The sequence below is a fragment of the Leptodactylus fuscus genome, chromosome 2 (assembly GCF_031893055.1).
Source record: "Leptodactylus fuscus isolate aLepFus1 chromosome 2, aLepFus1.hap2, whole genome shotgun sequence".
Lineage (NCBI taxonomy): Eukaryota > Metazoa > Chordata > Amphibia > Anura > Leptodactylidae > Leptodactylus > Leptodactylus fuscus.
Window position 1 is genome coordinate 64,614,898 of NC_134266.1, and position 26,891 is coordinate 64,641,788.

The 26,891-nt window shown below is 40.7% G+C and overlaps 2 protein-coding genes across 2 annotated transcripts in view; one reads left to right on the forward strand and one right to left on the reverse strand.

Moving 5' to 3' along the window:
• The window catches only part of GDPD1 (glycerophosphodiester phosphodiesterase domain containing 1), a 60,911-nt gene extending 57,113 nt beyond the window's left edge, over positions 1-3,798 (forward strand). The window contains exon 11 of the mRNA XM_075263894.1: positions 210-3,798. The gene's annotated coding sequence lies outside the window, so the exon portion shown is untranslated. The remainder of the gene's footprint in view (positions 1-209) is intronic.
• Positions 3,799-8,676: 4,878 nt separating this feature from the next.
• On the reverse strand, positions 8,677-26,242 carry LOC142194629 (eosinophil peroxidase-like). Its single transcript, XM_075263886.1, has 13 exons — positions 26,162-26,242; positions 24,969-25,062; positions 24,090-24,265; positions 21,853-21,973; positions 19,821-19,950; positions 18,974-19,180; positions 17,462-17,783; positions 16,110-16,270; positions 14,572-14,824; positions 13,180-13,350; positions 12,196-12,433; positions 9,403-9,614; positions 8,677-8,928 (listed from the first exon to the last, which is right to left on the reverse strand). The coding sequence occupies exons 1-13, from the start codon at positions 26,235-26,237 to the stop codon at positions 8,906-8,908; spliced, it is 2,184 nt and encodes a 727-aa protein (XP_075119987.1). The 5' UTR covers positions 26,238-26,242; the 3' UTR covers positions 8,677-8,905.
• Positions 26,243-26,891: the final 649 nt, after the last annotated feature.

The following is a 26,891-nucleotide window of genomic DNA, read 5'->3' on the forward strand; positions in this document are numbered from 1 at the left end:
GACCGCCCATGAGCGTTTTCAGCCTCTCTGCCTGGAGGACTTTGTGTCTGCAGAAAAAACGGACACACGCTCACGGGCGGTCACCTTTAAAAACCCATTCAAATGAATGGGTTTTAAAGCCGACTGCTCGCAAGCCGTCTGCTGTCCAGTTTCCCCGGGGTTTACCACGGACACCCCAGGCGCGGACAGCAGCAGCAGCAGTGTTTTAGATCTCACAAAGGTTTTCAGCCTCACCATATATTAGGTGCAGTATATTTATAAGTAAGCAACATCCCATAAAATGAATATGGATAGCAACACTCGAATATTTAGTAACAAATTTGATGTTTTCCATCAGTTCTGCATTTACTGACAGCTAGCTGTCCATGGTGGTTACACATACTAGTAATGATTACTTTTTACTGACTTGTTTCATAGTAGTGAAAAGCCTTGTAATGTTCACGCTTGGTTTTATGTAGAGGTTGTGATAGTTATTTATTAACTCGGAGGTGGAGTAAGTTGTGAGATGGTACAAGCTATCCGATGTGAGTTTGATGCAAATTTGGTATTTACAGTTTTATGCACTTGAGTTACTTTCCGAAGATGCCATTGACTTGCAGTTCCCTTCACTCCTGTACTACGCTCACACATGCAGTACAGTCTATAGAGTCTTTACCAGCACAGACTGTACAAGTAGATGTTTATCTGTCATGTCATTTCTAAATCATCATAATTGACAAATATTTTTCTACATTTCCAGAATACAAATCCATGTATAACAGCCATTTTTGATATTAGCAGTCCAGTTTTGTACTACATAAACAAATATGTTTTTTCCTATATTCAAGAATTATCAATGTCTTTAAAAAAGAATTACCAATACCATGTAAATGTATATTTGTAAATGTAAAACAACATTTAATGTACCCAAAGATATTTAAAGAGTGCCTCCACCTTATACTTCCGTCATACCTAAAGATTGATCTAGCAGACTTACCTTAGACCACTGTGTAATGTATATTACTTACCTGGTTGGTCTTCATTTGCTTTCTTCTTTTCCCCAGCAATTTAACAAAACTGCTTGGTTGCTAGTAGGAAATGCTAAACTACTGAATGCCTGTGTAGCTGGGACCCCGCTGACAGCTCCAAAGACCTGGCCATTCATTGTAACACCTGCCAGATACCTACATACAGCAACTTCTTAGTTATTCAGCATCATATAAGCTGCCCCCAACCATCGGTCTGCCAATGATAAGCCGTCCATACACATTAGATAAAAGTTGTCTGAATTCAACAATTTCTGTGGGATTCCCTGACTTCCCCAAAAGCAGGGTTGGATTTCAACTTTCCCAATACTTTTATTTCAATTAAGCGCTGGAAGGATCTGGCACAGAGAGGAATAACCTCTGAATACTAACCTAAGAGGAGATCTAATAGCTGACGGCTATATAAAGTGTATGGATGGCTTTACAAACATAGGCATGTCGATGTAAACATAGACACATGCAGATTTAATGTTCACACTGTGTTTGCACTGGGAAATGCTGAAGGTCAATACACTAAATGTCTCCATAGACTTCTATGGATGTGTCACCTGGCTGGTATGGTCACGTGGTTTCTATTTAACTGTATTCAGTTTTTCCTGATCCTTATATCATAATGGTGACATCTAGCAAAAAAACATGATGCAGAACAACGGCCTTTTTGCACATGCCAATGATCATGAGAACACACAATCGTATAACCATTGCCCTTGTAAATATGCCCAACAAGCAAGCAAACCTGTAAATAGGAGATGTACTGCCAACAGCAGTGTGTGTGAATGATCACGCTAACAATTGTGAGGTCACATATAGTATTGTATAGTATAGTATTGAAGGTCCCGCCATGTAAATGGAGCTGGACTAGCACTGGTCAAGCAGCAGAAATAAAAGGGCCCTTACACATACAGACATATATAGTCAAGCACATATACAGACAGGCCACATGTGCGGGATTGTATTATGGCTCTGTTCTGCACAATCGTAATTGAGTTTCATGGAAGTACATATGGCCTCTACGGTTCCTCATATTGTACAGTGCTTCGAAATATGTTGGCGCTATATAAATACAATTTATTATTATTATTATTATATGCCTTTGCATGTCCCTTTATTTTCAAGGGATTCTGTACAAGATTGCGACACATTCTCTCAAATACCATATGTACGGAGGTATTCATCCTTAGAAGCATTGGCGCTACAGTACAATATCTCCCACATACTGCACCTACAAGACCCAGTCCGGCAGCACATGGTGACCATATAGTATCCAGAGGCTGTACACATACAGACACACAGATGGACGCTGTAGACAGACACACAGATGTACGCTGTACACATACAGACACACAGATGGACGCTGTACACACAGACACACTTACTTACAGATAACTGCACCTAGACATGGACAGGAATGCACACAGACATGTACACACTCATACAAATGTGATCCACAAGCATTGATTTTACTAAGAATAACGGCAGGACGGCAGCCATCCTTATTTATAGAAAACCAATATAAAACAATATGGTGTATGGCTTCCAGTTAAAGTGGAGGTTCTCTTTAAGCCGTGATTCACTGAAAGTATATTTAGCTACATGGAATATGTAACGTTAACCTTAGGGATTATTACTGGCTACTCACAATGTGACTGATAACAGTGAGCAGTAGCATATTGCAATAGCTAGTCAGGTTTTGTAACTAATGCACTTAGAATGACAATATCTCATACAATGCGGGGATCTAGAGAGTTATCTGAAATATTATTATAAGGTAATTTGTTGTGAATTAATTTTAAAAGTTTGTCATATGGAAAATGCTGTACAATCGGCAGGCATGTTATAGAGCAGGAAGGGCCAAGCAAATTGTTATATATGTCTATATAGATTCAGTATACCCTGCCATTTATCCACTGGAAGTCTGTGCTGGGAAGTCAAGAAGGCGGTCCTATCAGTGATTGACAGCTATCTCTATGTGTACAATCAGAGATAGGAGTCTGTCAGTCACTGATAGCACCGCCTCCTTGACTCCTCAGCACAGAAGGAGCAGAGATGTCAGCGGATTAAAGACAGGTTATACTGAATAACACACAACTATAGATCAATCTGCTCAGCCCCTCCAGCTCTATAACATGCTATTTGCAGATTGGACAGTATATTTTATAAACCAAGTATTCTTTTAAGTTTTTGTCCGGCCCCAAATGAAGTTTTCATACTGATATCTTATTCACAGCACAGGCCATCATAGAAAATAGATTTGGGGCCCAAAAACCCATATAACTGTTGTATAATATAGAAATTTGGTAATACAATACTAAGGTGTGTGTGTATATATATATATATATCTCCAAAAACACCTTAAAGAATTGGGATGGGTTATTTATTTGCTAATCCTGGTTATGTTTTTATTCTGGAACTGTTGAGCAGTTGTGCATGTAGGAGACACCATGTTGTGCATGTGTCCATAACGCTGAGGGCCGCCATCACATTACATATATGTTACTGGATACTGTCCACAATTGCATGGTACATTTGCTAGCATGCCATGATTCCCATTCATTCAGAATCATCATTTCTAATGGATCTGTGCCTATTACTATTACATCATATAGATCTAGCCCGTGGCTATGAGGGATTCTTGCTGATATGAAAAAGCCATGATATATGTAAAAACAGCAGCAAGAAATCGCCTGGCCTGCAAAAATGTCTTCACTCTGTACTAAATGTTCTATGTAGAGTTCAAATCATGGGGGAAATCCTGTAATAAAATATTTTATACTAAACTGATATGTGTTGTATTCTTGACTATTGTATAGGCTGAGCTTTCCAGAGACTATAACCTGAAACACCAGTGATGTGCCAGGAGGTATCTAATAATAATGCTTATCTTTCATGAAAATCCTGAATCAAAAGTTACTCGAGTATAAGCCGAATTTTTCAGCACAGTTTTTGTGCTGAAAAAGCCCCCCTTGGCTTATGCTTGAGTCAAGCAAAAAAAAAATAAAAAAAATGTATTTTTTTGGGGAGGGGGGTCTATGACCAGCTGCAATAATAATGTATAGAATCTCCCATAAAATAGTGAAAAAATAGAAGCTTTAAAAAAAAATGTAATAAAAAATAAAGTAAATAAAAGTTCTAAATCCCTCCTTTCTCTAGAATACATATAAAAGTAGAAAATGACTGTGACACACGTACACATTAGGTATCCCTGTGTCTGACAGTGCCCGGTCTACTGAATATAGGGGATCTGCAGTACTCCTGTTCCGGGAAGGGGTTAATAGGAGCACTGCAGATCCCCTATATTCAGCCAGACTGAATTCCAAGTGGGGGAAAAAACCCAGTCCTCAAACTCAGGGAAGGGGCAGACAGACAACCAAACACCTCCTCCCCTTCCCCAGCACTCAGCAACTACTGCACCCAAAAACTCCAACCATTTTAATTTTTGAAATTTTCCAGTAGCTGCTGCATTCCCCCCCCAGGCTTATACTCGAGTCAATAAGTTTTCCCTGTTTTTTGTGGTAAAATTAGGGGCCTCGGCTTATATTCGGGTCGGCTTATACTCGAGTATATACGGTAGTTGTGTTTAATTGAAAACCTGTGATCTATCAATTTTTACAGACAGGGTGGCTTCACTACAGCCCTTCCAGGCCCTTTCACCCCATGATGTCACAGTTGAAGGGGTATTTGTGTAATTTTAAGTTATTCCCTAACCTGTGGATTGGGAATAACTTTCCACTGGTGCCCCATACCGATCAGGATAATGGGGGTCGCAATCGCCTGTCTGAATGGAGCAGCAGGTTGAGCATTCACTGTGCCATCCTGCAGGAGATAGCCAAGAGTCGGAGTCAGCTGTCTCCATAAATCCCATAAAAGTGAATGGAACGGCAGTGCATTTGCAAAGTGCAAAGTCACAAGAGATCCTGATTCTCATGATTTGTAGGGGCCCAGCAGTCAAATCCTCGTCATCATCTAGTAAATAAAATTAGCTGAATACACCCTTTAAATAGTGTATTGTAACTGAATTAGCGCAGCTCTCCACTCCAGCTAATAGAGAGTAGTCTTGGGCATCTAGGATGATCATTGATGCTGTAGGGCTCTTGTTGTACCTTTCTTTCTAATTGCCTAACATTTCATTATCCTAGTGCAAGTGTTTAAGAGGATCTTTCGCCACCTCTACCAATTCAAGCATCAGTTAATAAGTGCCACTCCATTAATTCCAGTGGAGTTGGAATTTTTTTCTTTGGCCCCCACCATTCCTGAGCAACAAGCACAGTTAGCTTTTATGTGTGATGTGCTATTTAAGCTCTTTAATGTCAGATGGACAGTATCAAGGAGAGGGTGTGATTCAGAGCTCCAGTCAGAGGTAGTCAGAGTCCAGAGTCACAAGACAGAGTCAGCCCTCCTGACTGTACAAAGACTAAATAGCACAAAACTAACAACTTTGATTGCTCAGGAACGGTGGGGGCTAAAGAAAAAAATTAAACTTTGTCAGAATCATTGGAGTAACAGCTATTAATTCATATAAAGAGATGCATTTGATAAAGGTGGTGAAAAGTCCTCTTTAATAAAATAAACCTACAGTACAGGGAATGGTTGTTCTATACTGTGCTGCAAGCCGTGGCTGGCAGATAGTATATCAGAAGGAAGGCTGCACTGTCTGATTTACTGCCAAACTGGCCAATACTGAGATGAACCACATGAATAAATGTCACTATCACTGGCTCAGAATCAATCACTGTATCTTACAGCAGTTGACTCCATTCGAGAAAAAAAAAATCCAATTCCTCTGCACTCTCAGACAGTTCTTATGTTCGTATTAGGGTCCATTCACACGGAGTAACGTGCCGCGTGATCTGGCACGTATATGGCGTGTGAGATTTTGAGCGCCGTAAAAGCTCCCATTGATTTCAATGGGAGCCTGGATCGTATACGCCGCGTTATTTTGTGGCCGTGATTTTGCGGCAATAATTTTACGGGAGTGTTTGCAGGTATGCCTTTAAACAGTCACTAACTTTTTAGACATCTTAGTCTCATTTAATAGGACATGTGATTCTGGACCAAAATGTAATGTGCTTTATTTATACATGTTGCTGTTCTCTGGCTGAAAAACGCCTCTAATGTTCCTGCCACAAGCAGTTTCCCTTCTAACTAATTTGCTGTTAGGGAAGTCCTGTCCATAGATTCATAAAAAAAGCAAGATGACTTTTAGGGTGAGTGTGGAGGGGGGAGGTCTGTTCTCTCTTTTTACAGTGAATGCAGAAGAGAGGGGGCGATTTTCCTTACAGCCTCTACACACCTCTGCAAATAGCTCTCTCTGTGCACTGGACAGAACATTCTGCGCTTCTCACAACTTGTGTCTACTTCTGACTGCTTGTGTTATTACAGATAAGATGTTAGTCACAGACAGCAAGCTTTTTTTCTTGATTGTACTCTTAGATTGTTCTTTTCCTGTGTCAGGATTCATTTTAGCTACATCATGCCTGCAAGTATTTGCCCTATATTTGCAGTTCATTGTTCCTAGAATTTCTATTACATGGTCACTTGGGCTGTTCTCAGCTGTTTTTTGCTAGTTTACAGTTACTCCTGGCAGAATTATCTGTATATAAACCAGTACTACTAATGGATAGGGAGGGGGCAGGCTACTCTGTATTCTATACGCCCTGAGCCTGAGAGAAATGTACAATGTACTGCAGCCACAATGGTAATAAAAGCAGAAAATTTGATGGGATACCACATGTAAATGCTACCCAGCAAGACTCTACAGATATTTCAGTTTTACATGAAACTTAGGTACCCTTTGCTGCTCATTTTAGGAACTCAATGTCACTACATGTATCAGCACTAAAATTGAGTAGGGACTGCAGTTCACCTTTGTTCAAATAGCACAGGGGAGGCTGTCCAAAAACTCTCCAGTGATGCCTCTTTCTTCTCTGGACAGCCTCTTTGCCGGGTCATCGGCCGCATCTTCAGCCAAAAGCGTTGACTGCGCATGTATGACGGACTTTTGCCTGTGGCCGAACAGGCACTCGTGTAAGAGGCCACAGGAAAATGGCTGATGGAAATGCGCAGTCAGCACTTTTGGATGAAGATACGGCCGGTGACACGGCAAAGAGGCAGTCGGCAGAAGAAGACAGAGGCGTCGCTGGAAAGTTTTGACTGCACAGGGGACGTCCCCTGTGCTGTCCGAAAACTCATTTACATATGGCAGAAATGAGAAATTTCTCAGGAACGGCGGCGCAGATCAGAAAAAGAAAGGTAAGAGAAGAATAGCCTTTCTTAAGGCTATTGCGATGTGTACTTATTTTAAAAGGATTCTATCATTAGAATCCCTTTTTTATTTATGTAGTGGAGTGTGAAGTCCTACTTTGTAAGTCTGCATGGACGGGTACAGTTACTGGTCCATGAGTGACCGCCGCTGACAGCACATGGATGTTATCCCTTCCTCCCTGGACTCACTTTATTACCTCCAGGAATAGGTCTTTGTCCTGAGTTTTTGCCACTGAGCTCACACAGACTTCTCTACGGCTCCATGATAAAATACACAGTTGGAAAATTATTATATATTACCTTTAAATTATTATTGAGGGGGCTCACACTATGGTAGAGCTAGATATGTATGTAACACTACATTTGCCCTAGAGTGAAGTAGCCAGTAGTAGTAGCCATATGCAAGTTCTCCAGTGATCATAGCCCACTAATCTTGTATCAAATTCCTGTGTAACCTTAGTATAGCGGTAACTGGCAGAGATGTCACAGTCCTAATTATTGGGTTCAGGTAATAGTCTTTTTTTAGGAATCGAAAACATCTCCATGAATTGTCTATGCAATGCTGCCACCTAGTGTGCAATATGAAGATTTGATCCTGCAATGACTATCCAGTCGTCTTCATCAACGTTTAGAGGTCTCATTTGCAGTTTTCTTCTTCTTGCTTTGTTGAGCCTCATTCTTATAAGCATTGTATATATGTGTGATTTGCACCTATGACAGTTCTATGACAGTTGTTGCTGCGCAGCGTCCCCTTATTCACTAAGGAAATACATAGATTTCTTGTGGTGGACTATGGTATGAAAATGTACAAAAAACAACATCTCAGTTGCTTTACCAATGATGAAGGATAGAGATGGTTAAGTAGGGGTAAAAATGGAGTGTGTGTGTGCGTGCGTGCGTGCGTGCGTGCATGGTTTTTTTTAATGTCCATCTAAAATGGTTCTAACCCTCATGTATTCAGTCTCTGCTGATCCCTGAAATTAAATGCAAAGAGAATAAAGTAGGGGGCAAACTTTTTTTTTTTTTTTAATGTAGGTTGTGAGCCCCACATAGAGCTCACAATGTACATTTTTTCCCTATCATTATGTCTTTTTGGAATATGGGATGGATATCCATGCAAACACAGGGAAAACATACAAACTCCTTGCAGATGTTTTTATGCCCTTGGCGGGATATGAACACCAGGACTCCAGCGCTGCAAGGCTGCAGTGCTAACCACTGAGCCACTATGTGGTCCCTGGCAAACCTTATTTGTAACATGTATGACCCCCTAAGAGAGCATAATTGAATTGGTTAAGAACATAGTCAAGTTTATTAAGGTTATTAAGGTTACAGAACACGTGAATATATCTGAATTACAGTAATATCACTAGAAGCAATGTAAGTTCTCAGTCTTGCGGTCTCGGCTCACAGACAGATGGGACACAGGCAGTATATTAGAAAGTTACACGGCCTTCTCCTTCCAGCTCATGTGACATCTTACACTTTACATGCACAGCTCAGTAAAGACTCTTCATATCTTATTACAGCACTATGGTATTAAGCTCGGCAGGCTTTGTCAGGAAGGCGTTCAGTTTTCTAGAAACATGGCACACCTTTCAGATGCATCTTTGACTCCTTTATTCTTCAGAATCTTCAACTTCTGCAAGACAAAATGATAAATACAAAATTTCAAATGAAATTTCCTATAAGCCATAAAAAGTTAGATCCTGTATTATAAACTCCTGAGAACTCAAGATATCTGAACTTGTATAGGATCTAAACCAAGGCAGAGCCGCATTGTAAATGACAACTTATGTAGTATCATCGCTTTCTGCAGACCATGACCGGGTATACATTGCACTATTCTATGTAGTTAAAAACTGATGGAGCCATTACTAGTCAATGGGATCTGCCGAACTGTTACAAAATGGATCATACCAGAGCCATCCAATGTATCATGGCTGTAAAAAGGACAACAGGTAGTTTGATTTTGTGTTGGGGATATTTCAGTGATGAAAGGTTCTTGAGGTGAATGGGCAGAATAGGACACATTGACTGCTAAAGGGTGACAAAGATGTAGTTGACTAAGTAACTGGCAGGTTACTTTTTGTGACATCTCTATTGAAGGTCATACCTGATCCGCTCTTCCTCCTTTTCCAAGGGCTCAGATCAAAACGTGGAATCTGGTTGCAATTGACAAAGTCTCTTGGGTAGGTGTTTGCTGCAAACACGCACCGAGGAACTTGGGTGATACCGGTGTTGTCACAGATGATTCGAGACATTGTCACTCTGTTTATAGAGTTTCTCTGAGTTGATGTGAACTCTGAAGGTCTCTCATAGTAAAATCTGATTAAAAAAATAGCAAAAATGTATGATTATCTTTTCTAAAATTGTGCTTTCATATAATGCAAAAATAATGTGAAAACCACTATACAGTCCTATGAAAAAGTTTGGGCACCCCTATTAATCTTAATCATTTTTAGTTCTGAATATTTTGGTGTTTGCAACAGCCATTTCAGTTTGATATATCTAATAACTGATGGACACAGTAATATTTCAGGATTGAAATGAGGTTTATTGTACTAACAGAAAATGTGCAATATGCATTAAACCAAAATTTGACCGGTGCAAAAGTATGGGCACCTCAACAGAAAAGTGACATTAATATTTAGTAGATCCTCCTTTTGCAAAGATAACAGCCTCTAGTCGCTTCCTGTAGCTTTTAATCAGTTCCTGGTTCCTGGATGAAGGGATTTTGGACCATTCCTCTTTACAAAACAATTCAAGTTCCGTTAAGTTTGATGGTGGCCGAGCATGGACAGCCCGCTTCAAATCATCCCACAGATGTTCAATGATATTCAGGTCTGGGGACTGGGATGGCCATTCCAGAACATTGTAATTGTTCCTCTGCATGAATGCCTGAGGATTTGGAGCGGTGTTTTGGATCATTGTCTTGCTGAAATATCCATCCCCGGCGTAACTTCAACTTCGTCACTGATTCTTGAACATTATTCTCAAGAATCTGCTGATACTGAGTGGAATCCATGCGACTCTCAACTTTAACAAGATTCCGGATGCCGGCATTGGCCACACAGCCCCAAAGCATGATGGAAACTCCACCAAATTTTACAGTAGGTAGCATGTGTTTTTCTTGGAATGCTGTTTCTTTTTGGACGCCATGCATAACGCCTTTTTTTATAACCAAACAACTCAATTTTTGTTTCCAAAATGAAGCTGCCTTGTCCAAATGTGCTTTTTCATACCTCAGGCAACTCTATTTGTGGCGTACGTGCAGAAACGGCTTCTTTCTCATCACTCTCCCATACAGCTTCTATTTGTGTAAAGTGCGCTGTATAGTTGACCGATGCACAGTGACACCATCTGCAGCAAGATGATGCTGAAGCTCTTTGGAGGTGGTCTGTGGATTGTCCTTGACTGTTCTCACCATTCTTCTTCTCTGCCTTTCTGATATTTTTCTTGGCCTGCCACTTCTGGGCTTAACAAGAACTGTCCCTGTGGTCTTCCATTTCCTTACTATGTTCCTCACAGTGGAAACTGACAGGTTAAATCTCTGAGACAACTTTTTGTATCCTTCCCCTGAACAACTATGTTGAACAATCTTTGTTTTCAGATCATTTGAGAGTTGTTTTGAGTAGCCCATGATGCCACTCTTCAGAGGAGATTCAAATAGGAGATCAACTTGCAATTGGCCACCTTAAATACCTTTTCTTATGATTGGATACATCTGGCTATGAAGTTCAAAGCTCACTGAGGTTACAAAACCAATTTTGTGCTTCAGTAAGTCAGTAAAAAGTAGTTAGGGGAATTCAAATCAATAAAATGATAAGGGTGCCCATACTTTCGCACCGGTCAATTTTTGGTTTAATGCATATTGCACATTTTCTGTTAGTACAATAAACCTCATTCCAATCCTGAAATATTACTGTGTCCATCAGTTATTAGATATATCAAACTGAAATGGCTGTTGCAAACACCAAAATATTTAGAACTAAAAATGATTAAGATTAATAGGGGTGCCCAAACTTTTTCATAGGACTGTATATATATATATATATATATATATATATATATATAGATATATATATATATATATATATATATAGATATATATATATATATATATATATAGATAGATAGATAGATAGATAGATAGATAGATAGATAGATAGATAGATATAGATATAGTAGTAAATATCCAGATCTCATAATATTCCTGCTGGTTCCTACACTTGCATAGTATTACCTGCTGGTAATGGCGCTTGATGCACCAACTTTTTAGGAACTTCCTGGCAAGCATGATGCTTGCTGAGATTACTAGGTAGAAAATTGCTATTGAATGATTGGATAACCCAAGGAGGCAATGAAGTTCCCCTTAAAACAGAAAGTCTACTCACAGTAACAAAAACCTGGTAATAACTAGAGACACAGATGCTACTTTGTGATGCTTTCTACACCTATAATGGGCAAGTAATACATGAAAGCAGTGATCTGATCACTGTCTATATTGAAAAACAGTAACCAAAGAAAAGGCAGGGATCCTGTAGTCAGGTCACACACTTCTGGTGAGATTATTCCATGATGCAACGTTTCAGCTCCCAAGAGCTTTTGTCAAGCATTGAGCTAGATTTATGGGCCCAAGGTAAAATCTGTTTTTTAGTGGATGTGACACAGAAGCATTAATTTCAATATCAGTGAATGGGGGCTCTGCACATGACCGTCACAATATAGGTCATGTCCTAATTTTGACCGTTTTCACGGATGTCTACATACACTGAACAGTATGGGGTATCTGTGAAAGTGGGTGCCCCTTGGGTGCAAGATGACCATGAAAAATGGATGTTTTTCATGGCCACTGTGCACCCCTTTTGTGTGAATCTAACCTAATATTCTCTCATGCTGTAGTCACCTGTCTCCATCACGGGTTCTGCGGAACTGGTCTCCAATCAAACAAGCTAACAGTTCACCAACTCTAGCGTTCGGCAGCAGAGGTTCAGCAACCGCTCCCATCCAGATGTCAATGTTTTTCGGTGTACCATAAAGAGACATGAATTTTTCAGCCAGTGGTCTGTTTCTCAAAACCTGTGCTAGTTCAGCTGTATTTTGGGGCTCAGAAAGTCCACAAAATCTTCGCCATGCATTATACCCTATAGAAGAAAGAAGATAATGACGCCTGATGTGATATTTAGATGACACATTGCTATATATAGTAGGTAGACAATTCGAGTTGATATTAACATCCACATGTAAGAAAATAAAAATATGTCATCTCCAGCATAGAAATAATACCTGAAATATTAATGTTATTTAACGTGATCTTTTAAAATACATATTAAATGTACATACAAATAAAGTTATGTATAGTATTTTATAGTATTTTTTGTTTTTCAAATCTTCCCTGCCTTGTTTCCAATGGAACTATGGGCCTTTGGATTTTAGACATTATATAGATATATACTATTCTGTATGAAAACCACATTTAGTTTGTATTGTTTCTTAACCTCTTCAAGCCAAATAGCCCTGACAACAATGGTTCCATCCGAGTACCCCTAAGGAAGTAATCTTATAAATAAAAAAAAGAATTGGGATCCTTGTGGGGGCACCTGTGGCTAGCACACACTATTGTGGGGCACCTTTGCTGGCAAACACTTATATGGAGACATTAGTGGCTAGCATGCATGTGTGGCACATTACAGCTCAGCTTTACCATCATCCTGCTCAGGAGAAGCACGATGGGCGGTAGTAACAGGGAATGGTACTGTCAGGTTTTTCCTTTCAGTTGCAGTATGTACCCCCTGAATCTGCAGCGTGTACCCCCTGGTTTACGTGCACCACAGGTTGAGAACCACTGATTTATATTGTACAGAAGCATTATAGGTGCTCCTTTATCTACCTGGTAATCCATGGTCACGGCCACGTTGCATATTGATGGCTCCCAAATCTAGGCCAAGACGCTTGAACAACTCAAACAGATGTTCTCGGAGCTCATCAACCAAAATCTGGTTTTGTTTGTTCAACTTTGCTTGATTTGCCATGAGACCTCGAAGGAGAGGGTCAATGCCTCCTGTAGTAATAGAAAAAAATGTGTATGTGACATTTCTGGCAGATTTATATAGGTACTTACATAACAGCTTCGTTATTTTACATAGAATGGGTTACATTCACAGCATGTTTTAGGCTTATGTCAATAAATTGGCAAGAAGAAAAAAAAACCCTCACATTGCCCCATTTTCCTGGATCAGGTATTCTCTGCTTTCTGCTGTTAGTGTCTTGGGGTACTAGGTACAATGGCAATTACTACAGTGGGTCTACCTGTGTGCAAGTCACTGGCAGTAGATACAAAAGGATGAATCGAGAAACAGCTGATGGCTCCAAGCTTCAACATAGTATTCAACACATTGCCCACAGCCCAGAATCACCAGGACAGTCCTTCACCATCTACGTTCCTGTCCACATGACTCGTGCGGAGACCAGGCGGAAAGCACACGGACTCCATTATAATCTATGGGGTCCGTGTGCTTTCACTGCACATCGCTTCCCAATGCGTTCGGTAGTCCATTCAAGAAGGGGTCCCCATGCGAACGCCCCTGAACGGATTACCGGCGCAGATGTGAACGAGGCCTTAGATTGGTGACTCCTCTTTAATGACTTATTTATGTACAGTAAGTAGTTAGGAGGAGTCACAGGTTATAAATAGTCACACTCACTAAATGCTGAAGGTGAAGATTGGATAAATGTAAGAATTTTATGGAACAGAGTGCTGGATCCAGCATTTACTTGTATACTATGACCGGCGAGCGAGCTATGCACTCCTGGAGTATACAGGTTGGCCTGATGCAGTAGAGCTTACAATAAGCATTATCTGTATATACTTATATACCACCTCTTTTTTGTGCGATATGGTTTTGGCAAAAGGTAGTGCTTTTTAATCCATGCCCTCATTTTCAGCTACGCAGAATAAAAAGTGTCTGAAACAATGGCCACAATTCTAGCCAGAGTAAATCCAATGATTACTTAAAGGGGTTATCCAGTTTCTGAGGTTGATAGCTTATTCTTAGCTATATTAGTTTTGCAGGGCTCTGATACCCAGGACCCCCACAGATCACTGGTACCAAGACATAGAGGGAGAGCTGCGTTGCTCACTCTCCATACAAACAGCAGTGCTGCCCCAATGAAGTCTATCTGTCCTACCAGTATATAGGGGCAGAACTATTCCCATCAATGTGTTGCTGATAGGACATAAGGGAAACTGGATGAGCCCTATAATGAAAGTTTATATGTGTACCTTCTCTCACAACTCTCCATGTGTTGAAGAAGGTAAGGTGCAGAGGGACTGGAGGTAAGTTTCGTGAGGTCCGGTAGCCATCCACCAGTCGATAAATGAATGGCTGGATCATTGTGTGACCCATACGGAAGACCAAGCTGAATACATTAGATGCTCCTGGATTCACTGATTCATTGTAAGCACGGTATCGAGGAACCAACTGGGACATAGAGGAACCCAACAAAAGGGGAAGCCAATCTTTGTAGTTTATTTTCTATAAAAATAAAAATTAAAAAAATGTATTTGTTAGAGTTTATAAGATTATAAAAATATCTGCTGCTAAAACAAATCCTTATGCTTGTTTGTAGACATATTGGTCAGAAAGGCATGGAAACCATTGTTGCCTCATGCACACAGCCATATAATGACTCCAGAACTATCTGCGCTGTACATAACTGTAATATGGGGCCAGTGGCGTAACTAGGAATGCCGGGGCCCCGTGGCGAACTTTTCACATGCCCCCCCCCCTCCAAAACCGGCATTGAAGACCTCGACCAACCCCCTCCTCCACATTCCTGCGCACTCTATTATGTCCCTTAGTGGCCCCTGCACACAGTATTATGTCCCTTAGTGGCCCCTGCACACAGTATAATGTCTGCAAAGACCCCCGAGTATAATGATAGTGTTTGTGGGGCCCGCGGTGTCACTTACCAATCCCGGCCCAGCCAGGATTGGTAAGTAAATAGGGCCCATAACGGCCTATTAAAAAAAAACAAAGAACAACGCAGCGGTAGTGGCTGTCACCGTGCCCCCTAATGTCCTGGGCCCTGTGGCAGCCGCTACCACTGCTACCCCGGTAGTTACACCACTGTATGGGACCCAATAATTGTCAATGAGGCCACGCTCAAATTCTGTATGCTTCTAATTCGGGTAAAGAGAATAACTAAACCTGGTAAGTGCAGTTGTTTGATCTTGAAATCAAAATGTAGGGTGTATAACTGACATGTTGTCGTAGTGTTACCCATCTATCTCCTTACACTAGATAGCAACATTCAGCTCCAGATTCTAGTGGAAATGGCTATACAAGCGTAGTTATTTTAAAAATACTTACTGTCACTGGGTCCAAAAAGCCCATTGACATATATCATCTGATGCTGTCACCCTGAGCAATTTGGTGTTTTGTTTATCCAAATCTGTTGAGCTATTCCAAAGATATAAGCCTTTTTAACATTGATACAAATTAGAATAAACTAGCTAAGGGGGTGGTAACTATATGGTTTTTTTTCAGGGGCGGAGTCTCTGTGTGCTGTAAGTCATGCCATGTTCCTGCCCACTTGGCTAATATACTATCATTTGTATCACATGATGTATGTATGTTATTGGGCTATTCAGACCTGATGATGGGTCCTCTGTAACTTACCCCTTTATTAATTTTGTATGTGAAACGTTGCTTTTAACAATGAGAAATGTCACATTAAACATGGAGCTGGATGTTTAGCCATCATGGTGTAGCGTGGTGTAGGCGATCATTTCATGTCCAGTTACACACAAGGCCTCACCTGTGTAAGGGCACCAACTATTTTCCTGGTTTCTTGGAATAGTACTTCTTTATTCCAGCGTGGGTTCATCCTGCGTAACTCCGTAGCTATGCGGTTGTGCTCTCGCACAAAGAGTGTGTGAAATGCAGTTAGACCAGGCTGCTCGCTCACACGACCATCACCTAAAAAAAGGAGTTTATTACAGATTAGTCTATTAATTTTTTCATAGAACAAAACAAAGCAAATCCGAGACTATAGTGTTCAGAAAACGAGAAATCCTCTATTCTGTTAATACTAAAAATCCAGTGTTTCCAGTTGTTACATAGGGGATAACAGCATGGGAACTGATATGTCACTGATACCACAGCGGTCCCCATATGTAACTATTATTTATTATGTTTACTTGTATAGCGCCATCATATTCCGCAGCGCTTTACAGACATTGACAGTCACTGTCCCATATAGGGCTCACAATCTACATTCCCTATCAGTATGTCTTTGGCGTGTGGGAGGAAACCAGAGTACTCAGAGGAAACCCACGCAAACACAGGGAGAATATACAAACTTCTTGCAGATGTCCTTGGTGGGATTCGAACCCAGGACTCCAGCATGGACATGATACTGGATTAATGGTTTTAACACCGAAAAGTGCCAGATCTATCTTTCCCTTTATTGGATATCCCTGGCCTTTAGCCAATGAAAGACTCTCTAAATATGAATACCGCATTATTTGATAGCGCTTTGCTTCATGTACTGCTTTTTAGGGTTGTATTATTTGCTTGTATTGTATTTGCATCTGGTGTTATAATCTATAGGTCTGTGCATCTCATTGCAGTGAGGCTGTGTTAGTTATGCATGCTCAAAATAATACAATTTGTGGTATCCTGGATTATAGAAGCAGGGAGATCATTTAGGCTAGACATAGGCTTTCTATCTGCATTTCATAAAGCCCAACATAGGCAGCACCATTTATAAGAGGAAAAGGTAGATGTTCCTGATACAGACTCCAAGCAGCGAGATAAAGCATTTAGATAAGCACATCGTTGTCCCTGATACATGATGAGGTGTTTTTCTAATTGCTTTCCCCGTATTACATGGAGACAAAGTGCTGCTGCCCATGCTGGGTTTGCTCTGTGAGAAGCAGAAGGAAAGAATATGTCCAGCCCAATTGATATCCCTGGTTATTTCACTGAGGATGCCGCAGAAGCTGTACTGTATTTAAGTGGGCATACATGACTAACATTGCCTTACTAAATGACATGCACAGACCTATACTTGGGCTGCTACTACAAGAAGATAAGTTAAATATTTCTTTGAGAACAAAACCGATTTGATATATAAATATTAGATAATAGATCTATAAATGACATTACCAGCTAAAAAGCATGGAAGACCAGATGTCTTGTTAGTCTGCACACAGAAATCTTCTTCATTTTCATTAGAGCTAAAAGGTAGGTAGGCACGTCCATTATCAGTGAAGTTTCTATTGACATCCATGAGACCCAGTTGATTCATGTTGTTTCGCAGTCTGTTCGCCAATTCATTAGTGCTGCCGTATACCTGACTGGCATCGATGTATGATGTGAGGATATTCATCTGTTCACGTACAGTTGAACCTTGCTGAACAGCAGGACTTGAGCGGAAGAGGGGGATACAGTCACTGCGGTTACTTATACGAGGGTCATTTGGGGGGATCTGTGGAGTTAAGCACAAAACAGTATTGTATTCATGTTTCATTGACTACATATTTATTATGGCAGTGACGAGTGAGGGGCGATAAATCTAATAATATTTTTTATTGGATTTCTGTTAAAAATGGTGGCAACACCAGGAATATGGCACAACGCTAAGAATGTTCTATGCATTAGATTGGCCATGTATGGGGGTAATTCCCTGATAGTAGCCATTGGAGGGAAGAAGAAGGGAATATGTTGGATTTTAATGTGAAAGGGGTCTGCCAGCTGTTTATGCCTCACTTCCTATAAAGGTGACTGAAGGGGGAGTTTCAAAAAAATATCTGATGCCCAGGCTTAAATTGGGAAAACAATTTTAGGGGGAACTCTGTAACAATTAATCCCCTAAAACCCTGACCGACTATAGTGGCCCCTGCATAAAGTATTATGCCTCATAGTGGCCCTTACACACAATATTATGCCCCATTGTGTAAACCCATGAACAATTATTATACTCTTTATTATTATAATAATCGGAGACCCAGAAGAGGATACAAACATAAAAAACACTATTACTTACCTCTCCTTGGCTGCAGTGCACTCCCAGATGCCGGGCATCTTCAATGATATACGGACATCAAGAGAACAGGGGCTTGTGTCACGACGCATAAGGACGCAAGCCCTAGCCCATATGACGTCTGGGACATCACCAAGTAGGCCTGAAACCTTCCGGAGCCAAGAGAGGTGAGTAATAGTGTTTCTTATGTTCTACATTCCGCGTCAGACACATTTCTTTACATAAATATGTCTGACACAGAATGCGGGAAAATAAAATTACAAAATGTCTTTCAGCGTTCCGGCCCAATTTAAGCACTGCCGCTGCCTGACTGTCACCCCTTCAGCTATTTAGTTCTGCAGCCTAAGAACCTATAGGTACAGATTGGTGCCTTGCGGTAGATGTAACCGCAGCAATGTGCCCCAATATTGTGCTGACATGTGTTTTTACCATCAGCACATCTTTAGTTGTTAATGTCTGTGCGGTTTTGCAACTAAACAACAGCTTTAACTGAAACATCAATGCCTGTATCCATGGTCAATCCATTGCTGCTGACTGTATTCTTCTGTGGACTTATTCTAGTCTTATTAACTCCATGTTGATTTATCACAAACACATCAATAATATATATGAAAATAATTTTAACAAAAAGTTACCCGGAGGGGGAAGCATGGAAGCTCCCGAGCACAGCTGTGGTCACAGTCAACGCCTCTCACAAAAGATGATCTTGCTGGTGTTTCCGGTGCGAGATCAAGGTCATGGTCAATCCACTGTCCCCACTGCATGAACATGAGAGACCGCTGTCTGTCCAGAGTCTGTTCTCTCTCCGGGAATTGGAGAATCTGATTGGATACAGCCCTTGCCTGAAATACGGAAAAATAGCTTCAGAAGATAGCAGGCTTCAATACAAAAAATATATAAAATAATATAATTAATATAATATAATTAATTTATATATGGACCTCATGACAGATATAGACAGAACAGATTCATTCTCCACTGCTAACAGACTTACCAGATGTAGAGCCTCAACACTTTTTTGCACAGAGTGGCATTTTATTTACTCATGTTGTATCAGAGATTGTAAGCGATAGAAATCTCCAAGTTTCGCTAAAGGAGTTCATGTACTTTGCAAAGATTTGCAGATATTTGCTCTCGAAACCCTGTTGGTCTCTAATCGCATTGTGATATGGTCAGACAGCTTACTCCAAAGACTATTAAACCCCACCCACCCATCACCCAAAGCCCTTTAAGCCCCCCCACCCACTCTACTCCCCCCATACCCACCCACTCTACTCCCCCCATACCCACCCACTGTACGCCCCCATACCCACACATCCCAAACAAGAACAATGAGACACCAAGGGCACACAAACCCCCAAACCACACACCCCAAGCCCACCCCCACCCCCAACCACTCTTTGCTTTGACAATACCAAATGTTTTTCTTCGTTCATGCTAATAAAACCCCTTTGTATCTTGTTGTATCTTGTATCTACTCACCAGAGGTAAAGTGAAGCCATTGATCCTACTATCTTCTGTCCAGCCTTGGGGGAGACCTCTCCTATCTTCATACTGAGCAGGTAGCAAGCGTGTGTATGCCCTATTGGAAACTCCAAAGTTTGGAAATCTCCTGAAGAAACAAAGATCAGTGTCATGTATCTTTAAATGCATAGAAATCATAAGATTAGTAAAGTATCTACCTAGCATAGATGAGATTTCTCTGTCACTTTCTTTGTCCTAATGGACTCCCAACCCAATGTATTGGAATTGAAAGAATATACAACTTTACAAATTGTGATATTTACCAATTTCCTACCATTTTGTGACTACAGCTTTATGTCTATAGTGGGGCAAAAAAGTATTTAGTCAGTCACCAATAGTGCAAGTTCCACCACTTAAAAAGATGAGAGGCGTCTGTAATTTACATCATAGGTAGACCTCAACTATGAGAGACAAAATGAGAAAACAAATCCAGAAAATCACATTGTCTGATTTTGTAAGAATTTATTTTCAAATTATGGTGGAAAATAAGTATTTGGTCACCTACAAACAATCAAGATTTCTGGCTCTCACAGACCTGTAACTTCTTCTTTAAGAGTCTCCTCTTTCCTCCACTCATTACTTGTAGTAATGGCACCTGTTTAAACTTGTTATCAGTATAAAAAGACACCTGTGCACACCCTCAAACAGTCAGACTCCAAACTCCACTATGGTGAAGACCAAAGAGCTGTCAAAGGACACCAGAAACAAAATTGTAGCCCTGCACCAGGCTGGGAAGACTGAATCTGCAATAGGCAACCATCTTGGATTGAAGAAATCAACTGTGGGAGCAATAATTAGAAAATGGAAGACATACAAGACCACTGATAATCTCCCTCGATCTGGGGCTCCACGCAAAATCTCACCCCGTGGGGTCAAAATGATCACAAGAACGGTGAGCAAAAATCCCAGAACCACGCGGGGGGACCTAGTGAATGAACTGCAGAGAGCTGGGACCAATGTAACAAAGCCTACCATCAGTAACACACTACGCCGCCAGGGACTCAGATCCTGCAGTGCCAGACGTGTCCCACTGCTTAAGCCAGTACATGTCCGGGCCCGTCTGAAGTTTGCTAGAGAGCATTTGGATGATCCAGAAGAGTATTGGGAGAATGTCCTATGGTCTGATGAAACCAAACTGGAACTGTTTGGTAGAAACACCACTTTCGTGTTTGGAGGAAAAAGAATACTGAGTTGCATCCATCAAACACCATACCTACTGTAAAGCATGGGGGTGGAAACATCATGCTTTGGGGCTGTTTCTCTGCAAAGGGGCCAGGACGACTGATCCGGGTACATGAAAGAATGAATGGGGCCATGTATCGTGAGATTTTGAGTGCAAACCTCCTTCCATCAGCAAGGGCATTGAAGATGAAACGTGGCTGGGTCTTTCAACATGACAATGATCCAAAGCACACCGCCAGGGCAACGAATGAGTGGCTTTGTAAGAAGCATTTCAAGGTCCTGGAGTGGCCTAGCCAGTCTCCAGATCTCAACCCTATAGAAAACCTTTGGAGGGAGTTGAAAGTCCGTGTTGCCAAGCGACAGCCCCAAAACATCACTGCTCTAGAGGAGATCTGCATGGAGGAATGGGCCAACATACCAACAACAGTGTGTGCCAACCTTGTGAACACTTACAGAAAACGTTTGACCTCTGTCATTGCCAACAAAGGATATATAACAAAGTGTTGAGATGAAATTTTGTTACTGACCAAATACTTGTTTTCTCATTTTGTCTCTCATAGTTGAGGTCTACCTATGATGTAAATTACAGACGCCTCTCATCTTTTTAAGTGGTGGAACTTGCACTATTGGTGACTGACTAAATACTTTTTTGCCCCACTGTACCTCTGTGCCTACATGGTAACAGACATACATTTGGAAGGTTAGCATAAAATAGTGGACATAGGGAGTATGACGGCAGCATTAGGCTTGTTTGTAGTCTGTTATCATGGAAATATTCTCCTACTTTTGTCACTAGTCTTTCTCTCACCTGTTGTTGCACTCCCCTGTGAAGGTTCGATACCGACTTTGAGGACAAGCTTTAGGAAGATGTAGAAACGTATGTCCAGAAACCTTATGCAGCATGTCTATCTGGTTGACTGTCAGCAGGTCTGTTGAACATATAATAATATTATGTAATGCTTCCTCATATAAAGTCAATTATTTTAACCTGATAACTACAGGTCCCTGCAGGGGCCAAATGTGCGAAATTATCGGACAAATTTACTAAAATAATAAAGATGACTTGAAGGTTATAGAACATGCAGATAATATTAATGCAGGATTTTCAGTTTATACTGGAAATGGTACACTAAGATGATGATATAGATATGGCAATATTTCTAAGCATCACTACAAATACAGTAGATATAATATAATGCAATGTCAATTTAGTTACTAACAATATTTGCATTATCCCTTTAATTACGGCCAAATGCTCTTCAATATCTAAATGTCTAGGTATGACTGAAGTTAAGACACATGTATTACTATGTTAAACAGGAGGGAGGCACTACAGGAGTCCAGGAGGTCTTTGGTGCTTTAATAGTGTCATCAATGGCGTAACTACCACGGTAGCAATGGTAGCAGCTGCCACAGGGCCCGACACCTTAGGGGCCCGGGCCCCCTCAATAGTTAGTATGCCAAAAAAATAAATAAAAAATAAATTTTACTTTTTTGAGGCCCGAGGCCACCTAAGCTGTTGGGTTCCGGGGTGGGGAATTGCCTCAGCTTGCGTCCTGACAATGGGGGAGGGGCGGAGATATTCAACTTATGCAGTGAGCAGCGCAGTGCTGAGGACTTATGGAGAGTGAGTGCAGACTGATCAGTTTAACCCATTTGTGCAGGGCAGGCTGTCAGGTCACAGTACTGTGCTGGCATCTGCCTGCTGCACTTTTTGCTGGATGGGGAAGAAGGGGTTACAATGCCACATTCAGTGCTGTAACCCCTTCTTCCCCAGGCAGCAAACTTATTACAGTATTATGTATTACAGTACATAATGCTGCGTGCAGGGGTCACTATGGGGCATAACACTGTGTGCAGGGGACACTATGGGGGAATAATACTGTGTGCAGTGGCCACTATGGGGGAATAATACTGTGTACAGGGTCCACTATGGGGCATAACACTGTGTGCAGGGGCCACTATGGGGGAATAATACTGTGTGCAGGGGCCACTATGGGGGAATAATACTGTGTGCAGGGTCCACTATGGGGTATAATACTGTGTGCAGGGGCCACTATGGGACATAATACTGTGTGCAGGGGCCACTATGGGGTATAATATTGTGTGCAGGAAAGTGGCCGGGGGAGGCATTTGATCGGGGTCTTGGGAGGGGGGCATGTCAAATGTTCACCACAGGGCCCCGCCATTCCTAGTTACGCCATTGAGTTTTATTATTTACGATCATAGCTACTTTAAGCAGGGGCATAGCTAGAAGATAGTAGTGCAACTGGGAGTAGAAGAATATAGGTGCCACCAGAGCATATGTCCTGGGTGCCGGGGGGCATTAAGTAATTTATCCAGGGCAAGAGCAGTTTAGAGACAGGGCTAGTGCCTGCAGCTTTGCACCAGGTCACATTACACCTAGCTTCATGTGACAGATGTTGTTCCACCTTTAAATCCTGCCCCTAAGTGTTGAGTAGGGGGTTCACTTGGTGAGGCTAGGATTAGTCATCTTGCTTCATTTACTTCTATGGGAGTTATGGGAACAGCTGGAAATCTAATAAATGCATGGCCGGCCTCAAGGTACTTTTGTGATAGATGAAAGTCTCACCACGGACCTGCTCTCTATTGAGAAGCTTCAGGCCACTTTGTTGTTCTGTAAATGCCACAGATGTGAATGGCAAGAGCCACACCAATGCACATCTATGTCTCCATTCAATCCATGTATGTATGCGGGAATACTCCTGTACTTACAATGTGTTGTGGCTTCTTATTCTATCCATGTCAGTTGCAGGAGTATGTAGGGCAGTTACAATAGAGGACCGTATAGGAAAGTACCACACATGTCAGCTTCCTGCACCCTTATAATATCATAATGGTGAAGTGGTGGATTGGGACTCTATATAGTCAAAGTTGAACCTTCCTTGTAAACTATACTACTTTCCACATCTGATATTAAGCTATATTGATCACTTACTAATATAATCAGTTCCTAATAAATATCAGTGTGTTATTCAGTCCTTACAATGGCTGTTCTAACCACATCCCCCTCCTCTCTGGTACCTGAGATGTTGAAGGGTCGACTGTAGATGCTTCGAACCTTCTCAGTCAGAAGTTCAAGGGTGGTCTCTATATAATCGGCGGCACGGATGTGCGTTCTGCTTGTTGCCACAGGCTGCTTGAAGTAGGACATGACATCAGATGGAGTCCAAGTTCTTTTCCGAAGACGCTCTTTGAGGCTTAAAGAACAAGACATCCATTTAGAACACAATCACTTATAAAAACAAAGCAGGGTGAAAAATATGCAAATCTATTCTCCAGGATGTAATTAAGAGAACAGTGCACTCTGTATGCCGCCCTCTAGAGGGCAGCATCCTTAACATCATGCATGACTCAGTTAAAAAGTCTATTTAATCATGATGCGGATTAAGGATGCTGCCCTCTAGAGGGCGGTGTACAGAGTGCACTGTTCTCCTAATTACATCCTGGAGAATAGATTTGCATATTTTTTACCCAGAATCCCTAGCGGAGCAGGAATGACTTGTAAGTCTCCGTACTGCCTATGTAGGCAAACACTCTCCCTGATGTGTATGATTATCCCAAAAACAAAGCAGTCATATATGACAGTGATAGATGGTAATGTATACCAAGTATTTACATGATAAACTATATTGTCAACATGAACAAACACATCAACTCCCAATCATGATGAATGGGAATTGTAATTGTATAGCATTACAGTTTGTTCCATACTGTCTTGGTACTCTAGAACATAGCTCTGTTCTTTGAATCAAAAACACTGGACCATTGAAGGAAACCTGATATACAATCTCAGATAAAGATACGTTCATGTGCATGAGACATAAGCTACCTCTTAGTAAGTCTTTGGAGTGTGGGAGGAAATCTAATAAGATATGATCATGTTGTGTTTCTGGGACTTACATATCACGTGTGCGCTTGTAGGCAGTATCTACTAGCTTCTTTGCTTCCTGGACTGAGCTGAGAATAAGATTATTGTCCAGCTCTTCCACTCCATCTGGATGGTGAAAATAAATGGAATTATATGAGGTATGAAAAGTAGGAACGAGCCAATATAATAAGCCTCCAAGTATTTACAGGTTAGTCCATTCCTAGACAACACACCATTGAAGACAACTCAAAATGCCTTCTCATGTTTCTAGTTCTTTCCATAATAAAGCATACATACACACAGAGGAGTCTATGCCAACTTCATGTCGAGAATATTTTTTTATTAATGTCCATCATTTTTACACATTCACAATAGACACGGTGGCGTAGACTTATATACATTTGTTTGAGCACGGTTTTCTTACCATTGCAATTACGCTGTTTTGTTGGTTTTGTATATAATGTAGATATACATATTACATTATACAATATCAGACTGTTACAATTTTATATGAAATAAGTCACTAATATAACCTTATATAAAAAGCACATGGCATCAAACACCAACACTCGGACTTATCGCCATATGAGCGTGTGACCATTTTTTGCACACTTTATATGTAGACAAAATATTAAGTGGGGTTCTCTATTTTAAATAAGCAGACTGAAAGACAGATGTAAGATGTGTCGCAAAAAGAAGGCACACATTGAGTGTTATCTTGCCACATTTTTAGAATAACAAAAAGCAAACTCTAATTCTATATGGTGATATAACTTGAAATTAAAAATTTATGGCACAAAGAATAGAAGAAACTAATACCTAGATGTAATAAATATGATATAATAGTAGGAGACACTAAAGAAACACATCTTATGAGATGTTACATGATGGTAAAATCTAAAGCACTGATATATGTCATATCTATCTATCTATCTATCTATCTATCTATCTATCTATCTATCTATCTATCTATCTATCTATCTATCTATCTGTAGTATCTATCTATCTATCTATCTATCTATCTATCTATCTATCTATCTATCTATCTATCTGTAGTATCTATCTATCTATCTATACAACACAATATTCCTTAATGAATCTGCAATATACAAGCTATTATTTACATATAATAAATGAAACAAACAGAAGAAGAAACACATTATGCAGAAGATGAAAAGGAAGGTCAATAGAAAAGAGGTATTAAAAAATAACATTACTGAATTACCGTAATAAGACGCTGTAGCAATCTGAAAGGATCCAAAAACAAGAAGGAGACAACTAAGTCTCTGTATGGACGGCATGTTCTTGCTCCTAGAATGACAAATTGTTTCTACATTAGATTAGTAATACATATTATAGATAACCATATCAGTCAGGTTCATCCAGGTTAAGAAAAACTTTCTTCTATTTCTACTAAGGAGCTACAAGACTTGCAATCTATTATGTAAGATACAGAACAGAAGATGTCACACCTTCTCCCTTTTAGATACAAGTTCCCCAGAAGAAGATGAGTTTATAAAGTGTAGCTTTAAGGAAGGTCTAGACCAGGGGGAAGTCATATATTGAAAGGTTGCTCTAACACGGTTGCAAAAAAACAAGGCAAAGTGTCTTAAGTAATGCAAACTGACATAATGAACTTAGATTATGTCACATTACGTAACACATTACCTAATATTCTGCATGTACAGTGCATGTCTGAAGTAATGAGTGCTGTCTCCCCCAGTTATGGTGGGAATGGGAGACTTGTGGGTTACTAGCGCTGATAACAAAGGTTACTTCAGATAAGCACTTGCCCCATCTCCATCTATTCCTGCGGCCTGCTTTAGATAAGGTGGCAAGCAGATTTTTATTGTAGATGGGGAAATATACCTCAACTTTTGCACAGTTGTTTTAATAAAGGCATCGACGGGGCAAAATGCACTTGATTTACCAAGAGGATACAGCCCCAAACTGTA

What these genes read in the sequence shown, in the direction of transcription:
- LOC142194629 (XM_075263886.1), bottom strand. Translation starts at nt 26,237, where the DNA reads ATGCCGTCCATACAGAGACTTAGTTGTCTCCTTCTTGTTTTTGGATCC. An exon ending in TGCTACAGCGTCTTATTACG is followed by an intron (nt 25,063 to 26,161) that starts GTAATTCAGTAA and finishes TTCACCATCCAG; the next exon opens with ATGGAGTGGAAGAGCTGGAC. An exon ending in ATGGAGAGTTGTGAGAGAAG is followed by an intron (nt 13,351 to 14,571) that starts GTACACATATAA and finishes CTATTACTACAG; the next exon opens with GAGGCATTGACCCTCTCCTT.